Source organism: Tribolium madens, unplaced genomic scaffold, assembly GCF_015345945.1.
Source record: "Tribolium madens isolate multiple individuals breed KSU strain unplaced genomic scaffold, Tmad_KSU_1.1 Scaffold_20;HRSCAF=117;Tcas5.2_LG4, whole genome shotgun sequence".
Lineage (NCBI taxonomy): Eukaryota > Metazoa > Arthropoda > Insecta > Coleoptera > Tenebrionidae > Tribolium > Tribolium madens.
The window spans coordinates 8,224,460-8,240,575 of NW_025400985.1; the positions used below are offsets into that span (position 1 = coordinate 8,224,460).

General features: G+C 37.6%; 2 protein-coding genes across 7 annotated transcripts; one reads left to right on the forward strand and one right to left on the reverse strand.

The window, feature by feature from the left end:
• Positions 1-285: 285 nt before the first annotated feature.
• Positions 286-15,170, reverse strand: LOC123005237 (AT-rich interactive domain-containing protein 2). 6 transcript variants are annotated; one of them, XM_044398901.1, is made up of 15 exons: positions 14,521-15,170; positions 14,380-14,473; positions 9,942-10,039; positions 9,593-9,744; positions 6,945-7,163; positions 5,800-6,891; positions 4,736-4,982; positions 4,297-4,681; positions 4,007-4,138; positions 1,865-3,417; positions 1,648-1,813; positions 1,429-1,590; positions 1,275-1,349; positions 1,021-1,112; positions 286-956 (listed from the first exon to the last, which is right to left on the reverse strand). In XM_044398901.1, exons 1-15 carry the CDS (start codon positions 14,610-14,612, stop codon positions 842-844), a joined length of 4,674 nt encoding a protein of 1,557 aa, XP_044254836.1. In that variant the 5' UTR covers positions 14,613-15,170; the 3' UTR covers positions 286-841. The 6 variants fall into 6 exon arrangements, with proteins under 6 accessions (XP_044254836.1, XP_044254835.1, XP_044254840.1 ...); XM_044398900.1 differs by having other exon boundaries at positions 3,944-4,138; XM_044398905.1 differs by having other exon boundaries at positions 3,944-4,138; positions 4,600-4,681; positions 14,521-15,169.
• Positions 14,729-16,111, forward strand: LOC123005243. Its single transcript, XM_044398913.1, has 4 exons — positions 14,729-15,317; positions 15,370-15,630; positions 15,680-15,786; positions 15,841-16,111. Exons 2-4 carry the CDS (start codon positions 15,466-15,468, stop codon positions 16,082-16,084), a joined length of 516 nt encoding a protein of 171 aa, XP_044254848.1. The 5' UTR covers positions 14,729-15,317; positions 15,370-15,465; the 3' UTR covers positions 16,085-16,111.
• The last annotated feature ends 5 nt before the right edge of the window (positions 16,112-16,116 follow it).

A 16,116-nucleotide genomic window follows, 5' to 3' on the forward strand; every position in this document is an offset into this window, starting at 1 on the left:
CAGATGCAAAGTCGGTTTTAGAAAATGATGATGTGTTCTGATGGTGTATATTACAATTTATTAATCTACTAGTTTTTATTGGAGTAAAGTTTGGTACCATTGCGACTGATGTAATTGTCAGAGATGTTCTTGAAATTTTGAAGACTTCAAAAATGACCGCTCTCAATCTTGCCAACCAAGATTCTCAAGTATTCCTACTTTCTTTCAAGCGTCGAATTCAAACTGTACGCTCATAGTTTTACGTTCGTTGCAGGAAAAATCTTGAAAAGGCTGTAAGAAATATAATCACATTAAATGCAGTTTATTTTCTTTTATAATAGTAAACATTTTACAGAGTTTTACTGGTAAGTTAAGATGTGGATATGCTAAGCACATGAAAATTAGTACCATAACACTTCTTCTCATGTATAACACAAAATCAGTCAACTAGAGATTCTGTTACCTCACAGAAATTTCGAAACAATACCAAGTTACAGGTTCAGATAATACTGATAAATAAACGATGTGCTTTATATATCACAAGTATCAACAAAAAATCTTAATATGATCATCCACCGTACATGTTTGGAATTATTTACAGTAGCTACAATTCGATCAAATTCAATAAATTGCACAGATAGAAAATTGTTTATTTACGACGATGACTGAAATAAAAATTTGCATAATTCCAGAAGCTTGTTTACACTAGTAAATAATATAAAAATAACAATCATTAGGCTTTTAGTACCTATCAATCTAAACATTTGTACACTTCCACTTAATAATTTACAGACAGGTTTTTGTCAAAATTCACACACTTTCACTGGGCGTCCCTAACAACTAACGTCCTTTTGCGTGCCGGTCACCTGTGATTCGATCCTTCGTTCATATCGTACAAAACTTGTGCTATCGTCCTCGACGACTCTACGTTACTAAGGGCTACATTCGCTAAATGAGGCTCGTAGTGCTTTAAGTACCTTAAAAAAATCACAAAAAACACGATAAAACCTATCTAAACACCTCCAACCGAAAAACACCCACCTTCTACAATTACTGCTGTAAATAACGAGATTCCTAAGGATTAACGACGCTGTCAATCTTATACTCTTCGTCACGGGACCCTCATTGTCATCCTAAAACACCAACCAATAAAAAATCTCTTCTCCAACCACACATCTCAAAAACACGTGCAAGAGAAAATAAATCATCACAGGCATCAAACTACCGATATTGTCGCTACACAAAACCGCAAAAATAAATTTCAAGCTGTGTTCAAACACGCACAAACACCTCACCTGTTCGGGCGGAGTGGGCCCGGCTCGGGGCGGAGGAGCAGGCACACTCGGTGTGCCCTGCTTTGCCGGCGTTTTCTATTCACAAAACGAACAATTGTACAAACCGATTTAACCCGGACAAAAAAGGACACAAAATGCGATATTTTCTACTTACTTGTAATTCTTTGGGATTAACAAACTCCAACGCGTGCCTCTTGATGGCATGCAATGCCGCGTCAGGAGCGTAACCAGGGTGCGACGTAGGAGCGGGGGGAGGAGGCTCTACTTTACCTCCTTGTGATACTTGCTTTCGACGCGTTAAACTTTGTTTCATAGCCTTTGAAAAACAAATTTTTTTTAAATCGACATTTCATAAAGATCCACTTTTTCTTACCTCAGTATTACAGTGCTTATCATTTAGATGAGTCATCAACGAAAACCTCTTCCTTTTCATATTATCACAACGGTCCCATTGACAGACAATTTCTTCACTACCTTTAGGAACGTGTGCTTCGCACACATGTAAATACACCTGATTGGCCGATTTAAACTTAGTATCCCTATAAATGAACCAATCAAAAACCACCTTCACGTTAACTGTAACCACTTACACATTACAATCCCCCCATTCGCACACAAAGGGCGTCGTTAAATCCCTTATAATTTTCGGCTTTTCCTCCTTTTTTTCCACAACACCGTTACTCGTCCCCGACGATGGCGTTGTCTTTATCACTGACGTCGTCGGTACCACATTATTAGTCACTGTAGAACTCTGCAATACCGGCCTGTGTACTTGCGTGACGACCATTTGTTGTCCTTGGGGAAGGACTACTTTCTGTGTGGACGAGGGCTGTTGTTGAAGAATAATTATAGTTTTAGTGCCACTACCCTGCTGTTGTGCCGTTTGGGCCACCAAGACGGTTTGGGGCTGTCCGTGAACTACTGCTGTTTGAGGCTGCGCCACCATGTATGTCCCTTGCGTGCCACTAGTTTGCAGCACATATTGCCCCGGTTGTGTCGTACTCGCGACTAGCTGGACTTGGCCTTGCAACCCTTGAGACAACAGAATTTGTCCCGTATTTTGTTGCAAAACCATTGGAGTTCTTTGTTGTCCGGCATTTTGTACTATCACAGTTTGGCCAGTCTGAGTTTTCGGCTGTGAAACAATTATTTGTCTCGGTTGGGTCAATAATACTTGTTGATTGTTATCAACTAATAATTGTTGGACCGGTGTAGAGGGCGTCGCCACTGGTGATTGTTCAACGGGTGGAGGATTTGATGCTTCTTGCATGAGTTGTTCCTCATCTTCTCCTTCGAGAATATCAGCCGCAATGTCGGCGAAAAGTTTAGCCGCTGCTGTAGACACCTGTGTCGAGCTTTCGTCACCATTTGAACTTGAAACCGAATCGGGTGCAGGGGAATCCGCCCCCGCGGACCCATTGACATTCAATTTGGCTTTTTTCGGTTCGCTTTCGACGATTTCTTCACTTGCGGTTCGCTTAACGCTTTTCTTATCCTCTTCATGGTTTTCATTTTCGCGACTTAGTGCCTTCTCAATGTGATTCTCAACCAGGTCTAACCGTAACTCTTTACCTAGCGTTCCGTTCATCATTGTCGGGGGTGTCTTTTCCACCTTCTTTTCTAACAAATCGGCAAGTCTCAATGGCTTATTTTTTAAAATCTCACCACCGACTTTTATCGAATCTTTCGAATTGCTATCCTCGTTTAACGGATTATCAATATTCGGAATCCCGTTCAAAATACCCTCGAAACTCGTCAAGGAATTATCACCATCTTCCGTCGACGATATCCCCCCTATACAGATCGTCCCCACACCCGAACTAGATGCTAACGAATTGTTACCGGTAGAATCGCTATCTTCGTTGTCTATACGCGATGATTTTTTATTATTGCTTAAAGGAGCCAACGGAGGTGGTGGTTGAGGTGGTTCTTTTTTACCCTTGAACATATTTGTAAATTGTGTCGTAGATGAAACGGAAGGGTCGCCCACTTCACCATCGGGAAACAATTGACGCGCGCCGTTCAATCGTGATTTTTGATTTTCAGTCTTGACTGGCGTCTTATCTGTTGTAGACGTCGTCGTCGTTGTGGCAGTAGTCGCGTTCACTTGTTGGGCCAGGAGTTTTTGTTGACGCGCAACGACCTAAATATGCAAGAGAAACGATTTTAAAAATATCAGCATTTCGCTAATAACATTTACGCCTAATAAAAACTAAAAGTATTTCTATACAGAGTTATCTCACGAGGTACCGCTACCAATATTTTGCTGGAAATTAAGTTACTTGAGTTGAATTTTTAAAGTGATAATAAAAATTAAAACATTAATTCAATGTTTAATAATTCAATATAAAATAATTTTAATGCTCGAGATTTCGAAGTTGCTCTGCACATCAGTCAAAAGTGGGATTAACGTTCATAATACAGCGTAATTATAGAAAATTACTAGAAAAACACAATAAGCGTTATTCGAGTCGTATTAGTAACAAAAATAAACACATTAATAGAAATTGTTAGTAATTTTATTACAAAACACTAAAAACATGCGACGTACTTGAAAAACGCAATTAAAGATCTGAAGCAGGAAATATTTAAGGAAGGTTTCGTAATTTCCTTAATTATTTATTTTCTCGTGTTTTGTTTTTATTAGGCTAATTTGATTAGTGTGTTACCTGAGCTACATTTTGGCAGTCTGTTGCAGTCCTCATGCTCACTGTAGTCATGCAATCGTTTACCTTTGTGGCCAGTAAGCTTTTGATGAGTGACGTGTTGCTTTGACCTGCCTGATTATCTTTACTTGAGCCGGCGGTCGTCTGCGCTGAATTACTGCCCAATAAAGCTTGGCTCAAATGCGGATGTGCCATGACCTTAACGCCCAAAAACCCAATCAGATTAATAACAAAAAAAAATCAATTTTATTTGATGATAATGTGTTAGGGGAAGGTTAGAAATTATTATAAAAGGAAGAAACAGCGATAGAAATGAAATGAAAAGTTCTGACAGCCGTTTTGTGTCTCTCAATTACCTGACTTTTCATATCGCCTTTACTAGTGGGCGGCGAAGCCACAGTGGCGTCCCTCTGTTTGGGGGGAGCACTTAGCTGCGCCTTGAGGATAGGTGAGGCGGGAGAGACGGGTGGGTTATTCATAGTGTCGTTGGAATTACTATTGTCGGCCATGACCGTCAAAGTTGGCGTTTGTGAGGGACTTGTTGTGGCCGTTTGCTTATTTCGCCTGTTTGATCCTTTAGTACTTGTGGGCTGTGGTGGTGGGGTGACGGGATTGGTGGAAGCCGGTTGGATATTAATAATGAGAGGTTGAGCTCGCACCTTTATCCCTTCATAATACTGGGGCTCGTTCGCGCTGGACGGCTTCATCGGATTCGGGCCAACCGTCCCGCCAAATACTGACCTGCATCATAAACAAATGAAGATAACGAAAAATTTCACAAAATCACCAACTCACCTAACGCATCTCGGAAAATGCAAGGGTGAAATCACCCCTCGTCGACCGATTTTCGAACACGAATTAAGATACTGTTTGTACAACTCCTGATGATCAACTTTACCGTTGACGCAGGGCTCGTAGGTGGCCCTCAGCCACGCCAAAGCGAATTGCTCGTTCTCGTGGATGGCCTGCTGATGAGCGTGCTGTTGCTGGATGAGCTGCTGGGGAGTCATGGTCTGTGCTGGCGTCGTAGGAGTCGTTGTTACTGAAAACATATTTTTTGTGACTTGAATACACACCTTTTTTTTCATAATAATTTTGTAGAGAAACAACGCTATGTAAATAAGATAATAAAACAAAATTTTATCAAAAAATGCTTACATTCACACAAATTCTCTTAAAAAAGTATATAAAAGCAATGTACAAAACATATCTTTTTTACGATTAGTATTTTTTGAAACAGCAATTGATTTTTCTCGTTTGTAGAAGAGTAATTCAGAAAGTCTTTAAAATTAAAACAATAAAAAATATTAAGAAAAACAAACCGACTAAGTTCAAATTTGAAACTGGTTTTATTGGAATAATGCCATTTATGGCTCAGACTAATCAAAATTCCATTATCCAATAAGATTCAATACCCAATAATATCCCTAACAATATCAAAATGGTTTTTGAATGTTTTAGGAAAAAACAGAATAAAACGGTAGTCGAGAATGGCCCTCGAAAAAATAAAATTAAACATTCCTTCGGGCCATAATCTCGTGATTTTGCCCTTTTTACATAATGCATTTTACAAGAAGTGCCTTTTTCCCAAAAAAATTAATAATAATAAATATGTATTTTATTATTGGAGTCGTCTTCATTTATTGCTACAACTATCAATTTATTCTTTTTCTAAATCATAAAATAACAACCTTTGTAGCCAATTAACAAATCATTTAGGATTTTAAAATAACAGATACCACAAAATTAAAACCAGTTTCTACATTCTCCTCTGCCAATCCGCTGTATTTGATTTCAACATATTAAATTAAATCAAATTTGCATAGCTAAAACTACTTTTGTCCCGAGTAAAAACGTACCGGTTGAAGAACTCGGCGAAATAGTCAAGAGCCTTTGAGGTGTAATTTGGACCGTCCTCACTGGCGTCGTCTGTACACTTGTTTTGACGGCCGTAATTGTCGATAAAACCGCACTGGTGGCCGTCGTAGTCGTCGAGGTATTGGCAACAGTAGAATTCGTCGTGGTAGCAGCCGGCGTCGTTATCGCTTGACTAGCCGTCGTGCTAACACCACCTGGTAGTGTCTCCACTAATTTCATCCCGATACAAGCTTTCGGTCCGTAACTTTTCCCTTCGACTGTTACTAAAGATACAAGAGTGTCAACCACGCCGTGATTGCTTACAATTAAATTACAGGAACGTTCCCCAAGCGACGATAACGAATACAAACACTCCAAAGTGTAAATGAGTAACATCACATCGTGGATCGTCAAAAACGAACAGACTTTTTCGTAAACGTCAACTTCTAAAAATCGCAAAAGTGTTTCTTCGTTCAGTTCATTCTGACTTAATTTATTTAAAACTTCCAGTGAAGAAATACACAATGCTCGATCTTCACTTTTCAAGCCTTTAACAATAATTTTTAATAAAATCGCCGCTAATCTATCGTTGGGATAATCCTTGACTAAAAACTCCGTCGCGATGTTACCCAACATGTCCAAGCCTAAATTCTTCAAATAGCCCCACCTCGACGACGCACACAATAACAAAAACCGCAAAAAAGTCTTGTTTTGTAATAAAATCAATACGTTTTCTTCGATGAAACTGAGATTCCTCAAAATTGTAGTCACTTGAAGCACTCTCTGGCCGATATAGTCTTGGGTACCGAGTCCGCGTTCCAAACAGAACAGTTCACGATCACTTGGGGTTATTTTAAATCGTTTATTATCCGTTATTTCACAGTCACTATCAGAATCACATTTTTCCTCTACGATTTTCGGCAGTCCGCAATTCGCGCTTTCACTACTATCGACACCTTCAGATTTTATAAAGACAGAGTTTTCGTCGGTGAGATCCAAAAATTCCTTCGATTCGAGCACTTCCGACCAGAAATTGTGAATGGGGTGTTTTCTGATCGTCGAGTAACTGTGTACGAAGAGACGTCGGAGAGAGCCTAAATAATAAACAATTTATTTAAACGGCGTTTTTACCATATGCAATACTCACTATGACAAAAAACACCAGCATGTGCCAAAAGATAATCGACGATCCTCGGATGTTTGTCGAGCTTGAGTGTGTGTTTGCCATCGTTGGAGAGTAAAGTACAAACGTTTATGGCAAAATCTTGCTCGTTGGGTAACGGAGATATCAACGATAAGGCTAACCTGTCGTAATCAGACGATTTGTATATATTCGTCGACAAATGGTTGTACTCTCGGTTCGTATCTGTAAAAGAAATACCTCAAAACAAAGTCTCTCTTTACAAATAAAAGGATTTATAAATTTTTTATTATTTTTTTGCTAAAACTTGGTGTCAAATGATTGCTACAAATAGTTTCCCGTCAGCATTTTCCGAGGAATTGAAAAGTATCCCCATTTTTTTTTTATTGGATAGAGAGGAATAGCTGGCTTAAACACTGGTGGTCCATTAATTGCAGTTAAAAAAAAATCAATAATGCAGGATCAGCCTGTATGAAACGCATTCCTCAGTTGCAACAAGAGGAACATACAATCGTTCATCTCGCTCGTCACGACCGAATCCAAATCAATATTTCATTCTGCTACACCTGTAAAAATGCGCAACATATCCACGTCGAGGCGTGTTCGCAAAAAATACACCAAAAACAAAATAGCAGCGCAACCAGAGCCGTTAAAACATTTCAAGAGAAAGTCGCTCATTTTTAAAAAATCCTGGGAAATCGATCCGGATCGGGCAATTCCTGGGCATTTGTACAACTGGATTCTTTCGTCGATATGTCCAGTGGCAGGTCTATTGATCAACATATCATAATAAAAGAGGACGAAGCATTTCGCGCCTGGGCCCTCCGATTACATTTGTCATCGCGCAACCACCTTTTGCGCAATCACAACAATGGATCGCTGCTTCGCTTTTGTTGATCTATAATTTGTCTCGTTGGACGCAACACGTGACGAAAAGAGAGGCGGTGTCGGCGAGATTCTTTCAACTTCGGCGGCGGAAAATTACGATAGAAATTAACGGTCGCTAAAAACACGTTCGGACATTGCAAAGATTTAAATGCCGACATATAGGGTCAAATGTCGCGAGAAATTTATCTTTTTTTTACATTAATTTGAGGCGTCTAAAAAAGGAACATATGAGATTTACTTAATCTTTAGCGCAATTTTTTTAATCGACTCTGTTATCGAAGAATCAAAAATGACGATAAATAAGCAATCAAAATTAATTCAAATTCAATGTTCAATTCGATTTGGAATTTTGTTACCTTACACATTAACTAATTCACAATCTCTTTAAGAAAATAACCTTTTTTCTCTAACTTTTTGTACTAACTTTGCTTATTGACATTTTTGTGCGTATTCCAATATTTTGTCTAACTTGAAATCATAAATACATTTGTAGTCAACCCTCATCCAAGAGTTTGTGAATGATTAATAGATCTAATAGTTGTTTTTGACCAAAGATTAATTACCAACGCAAATAAAGAAACAGAAAAAACGCAGAATGACCCATTAGTCTAAAACGTTTGATTTCAAATTACATACAGAACTAAAAAGAGAAAAATATTGTACTGATTGATTATCATAAAGCAGAGTCTCCCAGTTAAAACATCGTATGCTAAAAAGAAGAAAATATTTTTTTTTAACTCTACCAAAAATTAGATTTTTGCGATATCACAAATTTCGTATTTTTTAATTTATGAACACTACACTAAATTATTACATTCATAAAATTTAAACAAAGGGAAGCTATGGTAAAAAAACCTAAAGTAATGATCGTTCATTTTATATTAGAATTGTCAGATTTTTCTTCATCAAAATGACTTTTCATTTAAACTTGTAACTGTAACTGATAAACTGTAAGTGATAAAGTTTGTATTAACATCAACCACACAACAAAAATCACGGCCAAACTTTCAAGTTAGAATTTCTCCACTGCAGTCACAATTTTACACATTTTTTTTTAAGTTTTTGTTTTTTTTTTCTTAACGAAACGTATGAACGCCTATTGTTCATTATCGAACAAATTCAATCCTATAAATAAAACTTTAATAAGAAATTAAACTATTTGCATTGATTTTCTAAACAGTAATAACTAAGAGTTGCTCATTAATTTATTATGGAATTATTTTTATTCCATTGAAACAACCCCACCATTAAAATATTCATCAGATAATGAGTTGCTTATTCATTACACATTTCTTTAATTGTGTTTTCTAATTTTACGTTTCAAAACTCATTATTGGAACGTTAGAGATTAAATCATTAGAGAAAAGTATTAAAGTTAACTTGAAACATTTAATTTAATTTTACTTAATTCTTCATTATTCACATTACTCACACATACGCATTATTTATTCCTTCTTTATTTCTCATTATAGTCTGCTTATTAGTCCGATGAAATAAAATATTCATCCGATTTTGAAACTACACAATTTTTCATTCATAAGAACTTATTAGTTTTTAGCTATTACTTAACAAAATATTTTAAATTGTAATAATAAAATTCAAAATGAATAGATAAGGTAATAATTTTGTATTTACTTTTCTCTCCGAACAAAACTCACAGTCTCAATTAAACCTAAACATCTCCACCCGTTGTTCTTTATAATCCCATCGTGTCATCAATCACCTCACCACCTCCTTCACCTCCTCCTCCTTCTCCTAATCCTCACCTGCTATCACGTGCTGATTATAATTATACGTGAGCGGTACGGAATGTAACGCCCTCGCCGACCACCTCTTGTGTCTGCTCTCTTCATCGTCGTCGCTGCCTCTGTCGGCCTCTTCTCCTAAGAAATGCACTTTCTCCCACCGATCCAAGTACCTGCAAACCACATATCAGCACTCAAAGCAGACCGGTACATAGCACCATAGCAAGCAGAGCGGCAGGTCACGCCGGAACCTCCGTCACTCGTTACTGACCTACGACACCGAGAGACGGCCACGTGAATGAGCGCACCACGTGAGCGTCTCGCGACGCCGTCACAAGACCGCGACTTGTTACAGTATGATAAAACTCACCTCAGGTAGATCTGTTTCAGGGCGACGCTGCCGTTGACGCACTCCTTCGGCAGACGCAACTGGTCCAAGATCTCGGTCCAGCCGTTTTTCGAATTCACCTGCAAGAAAAACACCAAACAATTAACATTTTGATAGATGGGGACCTCTGCAAAATTTCTGCTGTCCTGCTACCAGGATCGCATCTACGCATACCTGCGACAAAAGGATTCGGCGCATCATTGCCGCCGTCGCAGAATCATGCGGACACCGTCGCCAACGACGTGTTTTATTCGATTTAAAATGCGGTAGACAGTTCGGGGGCACCGAATTTGCAGAGAAGCGTTTTAGCGGACGATCAGTAAGGCAGATTTATTGATCTTTACTAGGGCAATTTATTTTTATTTGGAATTTTTTTAAAGGCGATAACGTGCATGCACTTGCTAAAAATAAAACGCTAGAAGAGGGTCAGTGTTCCGACAGCTTATTCGTCGCTCTAAGAAGGCTAAGTCGGGAACGTAACGGTGGCGCAAAAGAATAAATTAAAATTACTTTCAGAAGATGTCAATTGTAAAAAGTTGTTCTGAATGACAACAATTTGATATTCATATGATCTAATATTCACTAAAAATAAGATTAACAGTCCTAAAGTATTCTTTACAATTTAATGTCACTCAAGTGACATTGACACTGACACACATTGACACATTGTCTCTAACTGTATGTGTATACATATTATAAAAACTATTGTCAAAATTTGTATTTTTTATTAATACCATTTTATATCATTATAACTAAGAGTCCCTACTAAAGTACGAAACCAAAATAAATTAGTGACAATATCTGAATACATTATTGTGTTCCATTATGGACCTAGTATAGTCTACCTCCATGGTTCCATTATTATAATACAAATTAAAAATAGTATGGATTTCTTATTACGCTCTTAGTTACCTATTTTATGTTAATTATCATTACAAGACAATGTAAAACATTGCTGAACTTTTATGCAACTTAAAAAAATGTTTTTTAATAAACTTTTTGAATTTTTGTAGAAACTCTGAAGATAGACCTTTGACAAACTCTTGGTATAAATGCAAAATCGAATGTGTACGTATTGTTATTGAAAATTAAATTTAAATCAAAATCATACAAAACTAATTGAATTAAATCAACTGAATTTCGATTAGAAAAGTAATAATTGAACAGAAAACCTTATTTTCAATTCCTTCCAAAATATTCATGAAGGACGAAGCTATTAAACACTTGTGAAGAAGAATTTTTCAATCTTTCTATTGAAATTTTTTGTTACTATCTAAAAAATACCTCCATTTTTCTCTAAATCCGGCTTTTATTGATCGACCTTGGTTTTAACTTGGTTTAGGATTACAGGATTTTGAAGAATGAAATAAAACACGATTTGTGTTTAATTTGATGTCACATATCTATAACAATCTTTGTTACATCAGAAAGTAAAAAATATAATATAATGAAGATCCATGAATCACATAGCTAAATAGATTCCAACACTAATTCTGCAAATAGCCACTTGAAATATCAAATAACCGTTACCGCAAATACAGCTTCCTTTTTTTTAATTTTTTGTCATTCGTCATCGCATGCATTCCGAATAAAAACCATAACCCTGAACATCTGCAACGAACTCGAAAATAATTTGCTTAAACCTCAATATTCCATGTCTAAATCCCTTTAAAACTTTATTCCTATTAGAATTTTTCCCGAAATAAATTTAGACACCTGGTCTACGTACCACGTGACAATTAACGGTTCGTTCTAATGCCACGTGCTCCAGATGTCGAAAACTGAAAATTTCCCAACGGTTTTTAACCGTTGAAAAACTTTTCTTTCGGCATTCTCAAAAACCCTCAAGCTTTCCTACAGATTTCCGGCCGAAAAATCATCGACGAAACCACACACTTCTCGTCCTTGACAAAACCACATCATAATCGCTGAGTCAGTCGGTTATAATCCGATTTGGCAACCTTGCATTTATCGTGACAACACCGTACCGTGCTTATACAACCGGCTGGCCGACTAAACAGAGACATGACGATTTTTACGTTCATGAGTCAGACAAAAATAGATATAGATCGGAAGAGAGTAAGAAGGGAGAGATGCGAGAAACGAACGGGCATATAATAAACATCGGTTTGCCAGCTTGCCGACACCCGCAGCAAGTTCACCGACCGACGGTGGATTGCGGTGTGGTGTACACGGCCCGAGAAACTCGTTCGTTTTCAAAGAAGAACGACAACGGCACGATCGAGTTACATCGTGATGACGTCGGCGAAGACGTCGTGCGATTGTTTTAAGCGGTTATAACGTATGACCTCGCGAGTCACGAATCGACTTCTTCCGGATATTGTTTGATAGGAAGCGCACATCAACGATAAACAAACGACTTTTTTTAAATAAACTAGATACTCCCAAGTTATTTATAAATTCCCAACTCTGCACATACACCGATGACTTTCTTCTTATTATTGTTCTTATAAGATACAAGTATGAATATTTAACAAGTAATTTTAACATTTTAACACAGATTCTTAAATAAGTAGACATAAATTACAAATATTTAAACACCAACTGGTGTCTTTCATTCCTATAAGAATAATCTCAAACACATTTTTATGGTGGCTAATCGAGTTGGCGCAATTACAGACTTTTTATCCACACCTTCTCCTAAGATTCTTTATTGCATGGAACTGAAATGTAGTATATAGTATATATATCTGGGTATCGAATAGGTACAATGGCGAGTATTAAATTTTAGTAGTCAATGTCATTCCCTAATATACCCTCTTGTCAAAATTACACAGGGAAAGAACTTTTTTTGACAAAAAGATAAAGTTCCATAATGACATTACCTACCAAAATTTTATGGTCGCCATCGTACTTGGTAGTAAAGAAAAATAGAATGTAATTGTTTTGTTCATTTAATTAGTTGAATCCTTGTACGGCTTCGAAAAACAAATACGAGCGTTTGCAACAACAGCTATTAAGAATTATTTTCAAAATCGATTTTTTAAAGGAAAATAATGTGAACCAGCATGACTTCTAATTATAAAGCATTTCTGAATAGAATAGTAGTATTCAGTTGAGTGAACTTCCGTTTTTTATTATGACACAATTAGCTATATCAAAATTAAACGTAAATAAAAATATTCGATATACATAACAATGTAATAACAGCTATTTTATTTTCCCAATATTCCCATATTTTGAATGAAATACATTCTATTACTATAATATTGATTCATTTGCCAATTTTAATTTAAAAATTGAGCTTTAAAAACATACCGACAATACAAATTATACATTAATAATAGCTAAACGGAACTTACGAAATTAAAAAAATAAATAAATATTGTACTCTACAAAAACGCAGAATTAAAATTAACTAAAATTTAGGATAGGTTTGCTTAATGTTTTAATCACAAATTATATGTGCATAAAGTTGCTTTTAGGATTATTATTTCTAATAAAAATATGATTAGTGGTTAGCCTATGGCATTAACAAACAGGTATTAATTTGAGATTTGGACAGGACTTTTGTGGCATATTTTATTAGTAAGTACTCAATACATTTTGAAAGTTAATTCATTAATGTTTCACACCTTTCACGTAAATATTACCATCCTACATTCAGCCACAAATTAAAAAAATATTGTCTTTTTAATCGTAAATTGTTCGCTAATAGCCTATTTTTCACTGTAGTTACTTTTAGGGATAAAGATTTCCGTTAATCGGTATTCAATAAAAAATAAAGCTTTTATAAATCTAACATGTAAAACTTAGAAGTATGAAAAACAACAACTAAACCCTCCTCTTGATTTCCAAATCCGAAAATATTTAGGTAACTAATTGAAAATCCCCCCTAAAACCGCTTCCGCCAACATTTTCTCGTACATCTCAATTTATTGCTTGATCTCAAAATTGTCGAAATAAAATCAATGATTGCCACTGGTATATAAGGGCATTCTTTGTCGACGGTCAACATTCAGTTCAAGTTAATCAATGAGTTATAAGAAAGTCATTTCGTCTACAACAATAACTAATAATGGCTCTATCGACATCAATTCCCACTTGACGACAGTACGCAATGGAAAAAACCCGTCCGAAAAAAATGCGAAAAACAAACAGAAACCGACATAAATTCGCATGAATGTATCGTATCGCAAGCCGGATCGCGCATCACTATTTCGGTGCATTCGCCGCCTCCGTCGACACCACACTGATGGCAGGACACGGTACGTTCTACTAGGTCAGGGTCTGTGTGTTCCTATTCTCTGGTCTCCGCCTCGCCCCCCGATAGGACATACACACACTCGTACGCGACGAGAAGAAGGCCTCGGTCACGGCGTGTCACCCCACCACCGGCGGTTTCCCTTTCGGTGGACGTGGGGCACGGTTTCGCGGAAAGACTGACTACTCAACATACCTTGATCCATCCGCCTTGGCTGGTCACTAGGGTGTAGAGGAGGTGTAGGTCGACTTCCTTGCCGCCGAGTATGGGTGGCCTTCTAAACGGCGTCCTGGAATATAACGTGAGAGAGGCTCCCGGAGCGTTCCTGTAACTTACCCGCGCGTCTCGTGGAAGTGGTGCAGGTCCCGGAGGAAGCCGTCGCGCTCCTTGGGGTACGTGGCCGCATTCTTGTCGGGAATTTTGGCCATAGTGGCGCGTTTAAAGCGACGCACGTGTCATTTCCGCGACGGCCCCGACGCCGATTTCTGCACCTCCCGGGGTAGCTGCTGGCCAGGCAGTTGACGACTCCCTGCGCTAGCACGACGTTGCACTCACTCTGACCGTATTAATGCGCAGAACCATCGCACCCGCGGTCGCACAACGCTCCACCGTCAACAACGTTCAAAGATGCACCGAATATAAACAACTCTCAACGTTCTGCATTACCGAAAAATGATTTTTCACTACAAATTCGCCTCCAAATTATGCACCGTGCTAACCCATGATGCTTGACAAGACTATTACCAATATGGCGGCCGGTTCCCCGTTATTGTAAGGCGCGAAGGAGGGTTTTACTCGAGACGTACGACACCGGAACAGCCCCCTACGAAGCTGCCCCAAGACGTCGACACTCGCCCGCCACACGGACGACCTTTTACGCGACCCACCGCCACTCTAACACCGACTCTTTATTATAAAAAATCACAAAGTTTTGACAACACAAAATATTAGTTCAAATGCCAATTTTTCGACACAGCGCCATCTACAATCCACAACACTCTGCCGGTAAATGGGCAATCTACTCCACATTGCGCCCTCTATCTCAACCAAAACAACGTCAATTTCACAAAAATATCAGTTTTGTCACGAAATGAAAAAAACAACAAATTTCACGACCGATAAAAAATAAACAAGTAAGTTATTACACCAAAAAAACATGCCAGAATTAACCAATCATCTTTGCAGCACCACAGAAACGCCCCCTTTAATATCCCAACCCATGCCCCAAATCACCATTTAAAACACCCATAACTAAATCACGACAACTCAAAATTAGACAAAATGCCGAAATTTCGGCGAACCTCAAGAGGCTTAAAACGGCTAATACCTACAAAAACTCAAAAAGAAGTGGACTCAAGGCAACTTAATTTTGTACAGAGAGACAAGGAAAATAATCACAAATCTGTTTCTGAGACTGTTGTTAATGACCCATTGCTCTCCTTTATGGTAAAAATTGCATTACAAAATTTCAGCTTTATTTTTTTATCGTTTACAGAAAATTGAAGTCAAAGAGGAGCTGGATTCTAACCAAGACTTAGATTTTGGTCAGGAAATAAACATACCCCTTAAAATTGAGCAGTTTGAGACTCTAGAAATTGACAGGTAACTATAATATACACGCTTATTTTTTCATTTAAAGACACCACATTGTTTCAGTATTAAACAAGAAGAATCTGTTGAGCCTGAAAGTGACGCTTTTGTAGGAACAAGTAACAATGACTTAAATATGTTAATAGAATGGGCATTAAACTTACAATTTGACCATTCTAAAAAGTGCAGTGGACGTCTGTATCCTTGTAAAAACATCTTTGATCAGTTAAGTTGTAAGATAATAGTATTGTATTGCACGGTTTGTAAAAAACGAATGTTACACACACTCAAAGATTGGGCAATGTTATAATATTAACATAAATAAAAGTTATGTGAATATTT

Bases quoted from the DNA above. Each gene is read 5' to 3' on its own strand.
- LOC123005237 (XM_044398900.1), bottom strand. From the start codon at position 14,612: ATGGCCAAAATTCCCGACAAGAATGCGGCCACGTACCCCAAGGAGCGC. The intron at 14,474-14,520 runs GTAAGTTACAGG...GTTATATTCCAG, and splicing joins CACTTCCACGAGACGCGCGG to GACGCCGTTTAGAAGGCCAC. The intron at 4,139-4,296 runs GTAATTGAGAGA...TTGGGCGTTAAG, and splicing joins AAGGCGATATGAAAAGTCAG to GTCATGGCACATCCGCATTT.
- LOC123005243 (XM_044398913.1), top strand. From the start codon at position 15,466: ATGCCGAAATTTCGGCGAACCTCAAGAGGCTTAAAACGGCTAATACCT. The intron at 15,631-15,679 runs GTAAAAATTGCA...TATCGTTTACAG, and splicing joins ACCCATTGCTCTCCTTTATG to AAAATTGAAGTCAAAGAGGA. The intron at 15,787-15,840 runs GTAACTATAATA...ACATTGTTTCAG, and splicing joins GAGACTCTAGAAATTGACAG to TATTAAACAAGAAGAATCTG.